Genomic DNA, 9,272 nt, shown 5'->3' on the forward strand with positions numbered 1-9,272 from the left:
TATGTGTGAACATAAAGAAAATGAAAATCCTCATCACTGGATAAATAAACAACATCATGATCATGGAGAAGAAACTGACATTTTCCAGGATTTCATGCTTCTCTGATTATCAATGCCCATGGAAGAAGTAGCAGTCAAGAAATCAAACCATACATTGCATTGGGCAAACTGCTGCAAAAGACCTCTTTAAAGTGTTAAAAAGCAAAGATGTCACTTCGATAAAAACTAAGTTGTGCCTGACCCAAACCACAGTATTCTTGAAACCCTCATCTGCATATGAAAGCTGGACAATAAAGGAAAACCCGGAAGAACTAATGTGTTTAAATTGCAATGTTGGAGAAGAATATAGAGTACACCAGGGACTGCCAGAAGAACAAACAAATCTATCTCAGAGGAAGTACAGCCAGAATGCTCCTTAGAAATGAGGGCGCCGAGACTTTGTCGTACTTGGACATGCTATCAGGAGGGACTGCACCTGAAGAAGGCCATCATGCTTGGTGAGGTGGAGGTTCAGTGAAAAAGGAGAAGACCCTCAATTGACACAGTGGCTGCAACAGTGGGCTCAAACACAGAAACAACTGTGAGGACGGCACAGGCTCAGGCAACTTATACTGTTATACACAAGGTCACTCTAAGTTGGAGCCAACTCCATGGCACCTAACAACATGAGGCTGTATACGGTCTTTTCCATTTTAATCTCCAGCTCTTCATATTAACTGGGCAATTTCTTTCCTGTGCAAACCGCCTAATTTAAACTTTAGACTTCATAAGGTGTCAATGGCTAATAGCAACAGAGTAGGTAATAGCATACCTTTCTATCATAATTTTTCACCAGTCTACTGCCTGTCTTCTCTTTCTAAACAGCAACAACAAAAACAAACCCACTGCCACCGAGTCAATTCAGACTCATAGGAACCCTATAGGACAGAGTAGAACTGCCTCATAGGGCTTTCAAGGGTGTAAATCTTTACAGAAGCAGACGTCTCATCTTTCTCCTGCAGAGCACCTGGTTGGTTCAAACCTCCGACCTTTTGGCCAGCAGCCGAATGCTTTAACCACTGCACTACCAGAGCTTCTTTTCTTGTGTTTCTAGCTCTCATCAATTCTACCTTGGTCTTCTCAAGATTATACTATCTACAGGGTTATTTAACAAATAAAGTATAAAGAAAGCTGCTATGTACAAGGACAATGTAATAATTAAGATATTCAAGCTGAGTATTATCAAATACCAATCACATACGACAAATATAAATTGAATTTATTAACTAAATTTATTACATTTTTATTATATCTTTATATTCTCAACTATTAAGAAATGATAAACATTTAAAGTGTAATATTATTAAGTAATATTACTTACATGATATTATTACTCTTATGGGCTCTTCCAATGTTTTCGCACCAGCGATACTTACAAATGTCATAAACCAATAATTCTTCTGGAAAAAAGTAGTTCCAACGCCGAATTCCTAAAATGCAAACAATGTTTCTAAAGGTACTAATACTCTATCATATAGTACTTAATAATAGTTAAGATTATTGTTACCTCCTTGAATGCCATTTTTATTCACCAAAGAACAAACAAAACGATCAATTTCAGGATAAGGTGAACACTGAAAGCCTTCAATGGTTTCTACTGCAACAGAGAGAAAAAATATTTATAAATCCTGATAATTAAAAGTTGAGGAGTTAAATTTTTACTGAAGTGTTTAGTGCCATTATGAATTTTGCAACCTCTCTGCCTTTTTTTTAATTTGTTGTAATCTGCCTTTTAGTTATGTCAAGAATCCTTATGGATTCTTCAAGGAATTTTATAAAAAGCATTTGAAATCATGTCGACTGCTTTCTTCATTCTGAGAAAGAGAAAAGCAGCAGCCCTGATATCCAGGGGCTGGCCCGTTTCTATGTTGGAGCCCACTGCTGCAGCCATGTGTCAGTCCATCTGTTGAGGGTCTTGCCCTTTTTCTCATCCTCTACTTTACCAAGCATGTAGAGTATAGGGTCACAAAGAGTTAGAATTGATTCGATGGCAATGGCTTCTTTTTAAAAAAAAAAAAATTAAGACACCCAATCACAGAAATGTCCCTCACAGCATGCACAATGCACAGCAATTTCCTGCTTCCTTGGATACTCGCCCATGTCACCTCATCAAAGCCTAAATCCTCAGGAACACCTTTTCACTGAGAGGGTGTGTGTTCTCTCTTGATGCAACATGTAATGAATCCAACTTGTGCACTGCAGGAGTACTCCTTAGTGGTTGTAACTGGAGGGCACTGACAATTCAGTTACAGCTCGTATCTAAGAATCCATTCTAATAATTTAGAGTAATTGATTTAAATTCTCATTTAATTTTTGAAGACATAATAACTTAGTTTTCTTAAAATAAAGCTTATATTTCAATTACAAAATTAATATACATAACTGGAGAAATCTCGGAATATATGTTCAAGTAGAAAGAAAAACAAGCTACAAATTAATGCCTGGAAACAATAATTTTAAACTACCAGAAGAACAGAAACATATACGAAAATGTTTTCGATATTTAATAAACTTGTAATCATATCATACATATAATTTCAGAACCTACTTTTTCTCTTAACATCACAAATGGGTATTTTCCCTATCATTATATAAGATTTATGAATTTAATTTTAGTAGCTACAGAGTATTTCATATTAAGCAAACAATCCTATTTTACTGTAGACTTAGATTGTTTTCAGTTTTTCACTGTCAGAAGTAACACTATACCAAAGCATACGTATAAAAATGTTTACTGGAGAATTTATGTAAGAAATCTTAGAAAAAACCTGTATGCTCTTTCAGTACCAGAGTGGGTAAACCATGATACAGCCATACTATGAAAAAGGAGTTCTGGTGGGGTGGTGCTTAAGGTATTTGACTGCTAACCAGAATTTGTGGTTCAAACCCACCAGCCGCTCTGTGGAAGGAAGATGGGGTAATCTACTTCCATAAAGATTCACTGTCTTGGAAACCCAGTGGGAGTCGCAACGGACTCAATGGTAGTGGGTTTATATTATGAAAAACTACGCGGCCATTTAAAAAATGATGATGATCTCCATATATTAGAAATACAAGAAAATTCTGCCAGGTTAAATAGGAAATTATTCACAGTGGTTATTTCTCTTCATGAGCAGAAAGGTGATCTTTTAATTTTTCTTTTATTATGTCCATATTTTCATTTTACAACCTATGTTATTTTTGTATTATTTTTAAACACTAAAAAATGCAAATTAGTGAATAATGCTTTAATAAACATCTTTTTACATATTCCCCATTTTGGACAGGAACCTAAAGGTAGTTTTAAAGGCTCAGTAGATATGAATACTTATGATTTAAGATTTTTAAGGCAAGAGAGATTTTGTATTTTTAAATTTTGATAGGAAATTATTTTCTTAAAATTACCTGAAATGTTGCTATGGTTAAAATATTCCACATGTTTTTGTTTATCCTGAGATGTGTCACATGTAAGAATTCGTAAAGTATCTGAGAACCTGAAAAAAGAAAATATGTAGAAGAAACAACTGAACATTATAACAGAATTAAAGAAGCGTGGCAACAGAAAAGAAACTGAATTCCAAACAGTTCCATATTAAAATTCTTTCCTCAATAGCTATTTGTTCTAGGACTCTTATGCCATAGTTACTCACAAAAGCTCCATTCCTACATAGATTTAAAAAATGTACCTGAGTATTTAAAATATTTCCCTTAATTCCAGAGAGAATCAGAGGACTCTAGGACTGCTGAAGCTATAGAATGAAGTATAATCCTATTCCTGAGCCTTTGAAATTTTTGTTACAATAATTTAGAAGTTGTGATATAATAGAAAGAAATGAAGAAATTATTTTTTTTTTATGAGCACAAAAGGAAAGATGGAATAAAATGAACTGAATGAAAGGTACATAACCATAGAGAATTTAATTTAACCTTTCTTTCAGGAAGAAGAATATCTGGTATTTTTTTGGATACATGGAAGAAATCTGTTAGGATACCCCAATTCAGTACAAGAAACTTCTCCTTTTGTGACATTAATACTGAGATAGCGGGTGTGGGGAAGGAGAGCCGTTTTCTAACTCAGGCTGTACTTGCAGACCAACCACACTGCTTTCCCCACAAATGACAGAAATAATGCTACTCGATGACAGTGAAGGTTTTTTTTTTTTTTTATTTTGGTGTCAACAACTGGAGGTGGCAAGACTTACACAAATTTTATAACTCTACTACTATTCTACTACTTCTGCCACCAGCCTATTTACAACTAACACTTACTGAGCAGATACCATGTGCTAACTATTTCACAGGTACAGTTTAAACATATCATAACAATCTCATGAATAAGGTGTTATTATTCCCGTTTTAGAGGTGAGGAAGCAAAGCCTCTGTTTTTGCCTCTGAAATGTGATATGAAAGTAATTCAAACAATACAGAGATTAAAAAACCAAATCCAATGCTATAGAGTCAGTTCCAACTCATAGCGATCCCCACTGGGTTTCCAAGGCTGTAAATCTTTACGGACGTAGATTGCCTCATCTTTTTCCTTCAGAGCAGCTGGTGGGTTTGAATGGCTGAACTTCTGGCTAGTAGCCAAATGCCTTACCCACTATACCACCAGAGCTCATTAATATATGTAGAAAAATAATCCATCTTCCCACTCTGCTGGTTAACCACTGTTAATAGTAAACAATATGATACAATTTTCCTTATAGTCATGAACTCTAAATATTCATTATGAAAGTTATAATCTAAGGAATTTTTACTTAAAATTGTGTCTAAGGAAAGCAAAAATAAGAGAATTATAGCAAGTTAATGGCAAGTTAATATAATCCTTAATCACATTTTTGGGGCTGACAAAATCTCTTGCTAGCCCAGAATGAATAGGAATGAGACCAATACTCCTATTGAAAAGATGTCTTTCACACTTTGTTTTAAATGACCAATTGAGAACCTAAATGTTTGACAGCAGAACTGACCATAAATTAGAGTATATCAGTGTAATAAGATTATACAGGCATTAAAAGTTATATTATAATTTACTGTTGGCAAATTATTAACTTGACAAAATAGCCATGATATAATGTTGAGTGGAAAAAAAAGGTGTTGAAAGTATATAAACAATCATCTCAAGAAATACTTTGAAAAAGCTATGTAAATCATATATATGTATACGCATAAATGAAAAGTGTCAGTAATTATAGCTTTTATTTCCTTCTTTATATACATGATAATCATTTTCTAGAAAAATGAGAAAATATATGATATATAATCATGAAAGAGAAAACTAAATCGTTAAAAAAATTCCTTTTACTACTACTATTTTTCAGTTAATGGAGAAAAGAATAATTAACCTAGAATTTTAAGAACTGATATTTTTTTAAGGCAGAATAAATTTATACATTTCACACTTTAATAACATTCACTGTTTATTAAATATTCATAAATACAAAACAGCTTAATTTTGGTGCTATATACCTGACATTGCTGACCAAAGAAGAGAGGAAATACTGGTTTTCTTTGGAAATATTCTTTGATTGTGTAGGAAAAAATTTGTTATCTTCAGCAACTTCCAAAGCCACATGTTTTCCTATTTTTGATGATTTATATAGGCGAAAATTTCTATTTCTTGTATAAACGCCTACATCAAAAATTAATAACATAAATATACATTTTCAGTGACTGGTTTTTATAGTCAGCAGATATTATTTTATTTTTATGTAACACTGTAAACAAAACAAAAGCAATATATAAAATAAAATAAATTGGAGCTGGCATGGAAGAATGTCACATCCAGAAATGGCAAACTAGATTATTTTGGACAAATTTCCATTGTCCAATCATTTGAAACCTATCTTTTGAAAGTTCAGAGATTTAATAGTACATGCTATTTTCCTTCAATAAGTATAACATTCTCACATACAAAAAAGCATAATTCAGGAATCATTCAGCTTAATAAATCACAAAGTGAATCTATCCTTGTCACCACGCCACCCAAGGCAAGAAATAGAAGATTCCAGAACCTTCCTCAGTCCAGGAAGTATCTCCTCTGTTCTCCCTAGGGATGACCACTAGTCTGTCCTCTTAATATTTGAGGTTTTATTTTGCCTATTTTTGAACTTTATACAAAGGGAATCATCAATCTTTTGTGTCTGACTTCTTATGTCTGTGAGCTACCACTCCTCTCCTAGTTTGGCATACTGTGGTGGCTAGCATGTTGCTGTGATGCTGGAAACTATGCCACCAATATTTCAAATACCAGTAGAGTCACCCATGGTGGACAGGTTTCAGCAGAGCTTCCAGACTAAGACAGACTCGGAAGAAGGACATGGCAATGCACTAATGAAAAAAATAGCCACTGAAAACCTTATGAATAGCAGTAAAACACTTTCTGATACAGTGCCAGAAAACCTTATGAACAACAGTGAAATACTGCCTGATATAGTGCCAGAAGATAAGCCCCTCATGCTGGAAGGTGCTCAAAATATGACTGTGGAAGAGCTGCCACCTCAACACAGATCAACTTTAATGATGCTGATGGTTTAAAACTTTCAGGACCTTCATTTGCTGATGTGGCATGGCTCAAGATGAGAAGAAACAGCTGAAGATATAATGATAGTATAATATGATAATAATGATAGGATAATATCCATATGCCTACAAGGAAAACCAGTTAATACTACTATTATTCAAATTTACACACCAACCACCAAAGCCAAAGATGAGGAAATTGGAGATTTATACCGACTTCTGCAGTCTGAAATTGACCAAACATGAATCAAGATGCACTGATAATTACTGGTGATTAGAATGTGAAAGTTGGAATCAAAGGAGAAGTATTGATAGTGGGAAAATATGGCCTTGGTGATAGAAATGATGCTGGAGATTGCATTATAGAATTTTGCAAGACCAACAACTTATTCATTGCAAATACCTCTTTTAAACACCAGAAACAGTGACTATACATGTAGAAAGGAGCTCTGGTGGTACAATGCCTAAGGCATTCAACTGCTAGCCAGAAGGCTGGTGCTTCAAACCCACCAGGTGCTCTGTGGAAGGAAGACCGGGCAATCTACTTCCACAAAGATTTACTGCCTCAGAAACCCAATGGGGGTCGCTATAAGTCAGAATTGACTCGATGGCAATGAGTTGGGTTGGTTTTTTATACACGTAGACCTCACTGGACAGAGTACCAAAAAAAAAACAAACACACTGCTGTCAAATTGGATCTGACTTGACCCCTCCTTGTGTTTCCAAGGCTGTATCACTAAAGCAGTAGACTACCCAACCTTCCTTCCGAGGAGTGGCTGGTGGGTTTGAACTGCCAGCTTTCTGGTTAGCAATCAAGTGCCTTAGGCACTACACCACCAGAGCTCCTACTGGACAGAGTACACATAATCAAATCGATCATATCTATGGAAAGAGACAATGGAGAAGCCCAAAGGCACCAGTCAGAAAAAGGCCAGGGATTGATTGTGGAACACATAATCATTTGCTCATATACAAGTTGAAGAAAATTAAAACAACTCCATGAAAGCCAAAATACAACCTTGAGTTATACCATTTGAATTCAGAGACCATCTCAAGAATAGATTTGACACAATGAACATGAAAGACTAAAGACCAGACAAGTTGTAAGATGATATCAAGGACATCATACATGAAGAAAGCAAAAAGTTATCAAAATGACAGGAAAGGAAGAAAAGACTAAAATGGATGTCTTCAGAGAAGAGACTCTGAAACTTCCTCTGGAAAGGAGAGTAGCTAAAGAAAAAGGAAGAAATGATGAAGTGAAAGAGCTGAACAGAAGATTTCAAAGGGTGGCTCAAGAAGACAAAGAAGAATACTATAATGAAATATGCAAAGACTTGGGGTTAGAAAATCAAAGGATAAGAGCATGCTTGGCATTTCTCAAAGATGTAAGAACTGAAGAAAATTTCAAGCCTTGAGTTGCAATACTGAAGAATTCTGTGGGCAAAATACTGAATGATAACGGAAGCATCAAAAGAAGATGGAAGGAATACATAGAATCACTGTACCAAAAAGAATTGGTTGTCTTTCAACTATTTCAGAAGACAGCATATGATCAAGAACTAACAGTATCTAAGGAAGAAGTTCAAGCTGCACTGAAGGCATTGGTTAAAAAAACAAGTGTCCAGGAACTAGGGGAATACCCATTGAGACATTTCAACAAATGGATGCAGTGCTGGAGGTACTCACTCATTTATGCCAAGATATCAGGAAGACAGCTACCTGGCCAATCAACTGGAAAAGACCCATATTTGTGCCCTTTCCAAAGAAAGCTGATCCAACAGAATGTGGAAATTATTGAACAATATCACACATAACTAAAATTTTGCTGAATATAACTCAAAAACAGTTGTAGCATATATTGACAAAGAACTGCCAGAAATTCAAGCCTGATTCAGAAGAGGATGTGGAACAAGGGACATCATAGCTGATATCAGATGAATCTTGGGTGAAAGCTAAGAATACCAGAAAGATGTTTACTTGTGTTTTATTGACTATGCAAAAGCAGTTGACTATGTGGATCATAACAAACTCTGGCTAACATTGAGAAGAACAGAATTCCAGAACACTTAATTGTATGTATAAGGAAACTGTATGTAGACCAAGAAGCAGTCTTTCAAACAGAATAATGGAACACTGCATGGTTTAAAATCAGGAAAGGTATGCACCAGGATTGTACCCTTTCACCATACTTACTCATCTGTATGCTTAGCAAATAATCCAAGATGCTGAAAAATACGAAGAACGTGGCATCAGGACTGGAGTAAGACTCATTAATAACCTGTGATATGCAGATGATACAATCTTACTTGTTGAAGGTGAAGAAGACTTGAAGCACTTACTGATGAAGATCGAAGACTACAACCTTCAGTATGGATTAAAACTCAACATAAAGAAAACAAAAATCCTCACACCTAGACCAATAAGCAATATGATAAATAGAGAAAAGATTAAAGTTGTAAAGGATGTAAAAGTTGTAAAGGATTCATCTTTGTTCTCTGTAGAACAAGATCAATATTCATCAGATCTTTTGGAACATAAAGAAATCTGGACATACTTTAAAAATATTTCTTTCGGAAAGAGACCTCAGATAAGCAAAGCACTATTGAAGAAGAAAAACAAGTAGGAGGTCTCACGTTGCCAGATCTCAAAACCTACTACATAGCCACAGTAGTCAAAACTGCCTGGTATTGGTTCAATGACAGATACATAGACCAATGGAATAGAATTGA

General features: G+C 35.1%; 1 protein-coding gene across 1 annotated transcript in view; it reads right to left on the bottom strand.

The window, feature by feature from the left end:
• Nucleotides 1-9,272, bottom strand: part of PRIMPOL (primase and DNA directed polymerase) — an 80,667-nt gene that overhangs the window by 9,709 nt on the left and 61,686 nt on the right. Inside the window, exons 8-11 of the mRNA XM_007940888.1 lie at nucleotides 5,488-5,662; nucleotides 3,424-3,512; nucleotides 1,547-1,636; nucleotides 1,361-1,469 (exon numbers count right to left, since the gene is read on the bottom strand). Coding sequence (XP_007939079.1) covers nucleotides 1,361-1,469; nucleotides 1,547-1,636; nucleotides 3,424-3,512; nucleotides 5,488-5,662 — 463 coding nt within the window. The remainder of the gene's footprint in view (nucleotides 1-1,360; nucleotides 1,470-1,546; nucleotides 1,637-3,423; nucleotides 3,513-5,487; nucleotides 5,663-9,272) is intronic.

This window comes from Orycteropus afer, unplaced genomic scaffold (assembly GCF_000298275.1).
Source record: "Orycteropus afer afer isolate SDZICR_OR568_19922 unplaced genomic scaffold, OryAfe1.0 scaffold00073, whole genome shotgun sequence".
NCBI classification, from domain to species: Eukaryota; Metazoa; Chordata; class Mammalia; order Tubulidentata; family Orycteropodidae; genus Orycteropus; species Orycteropus afer.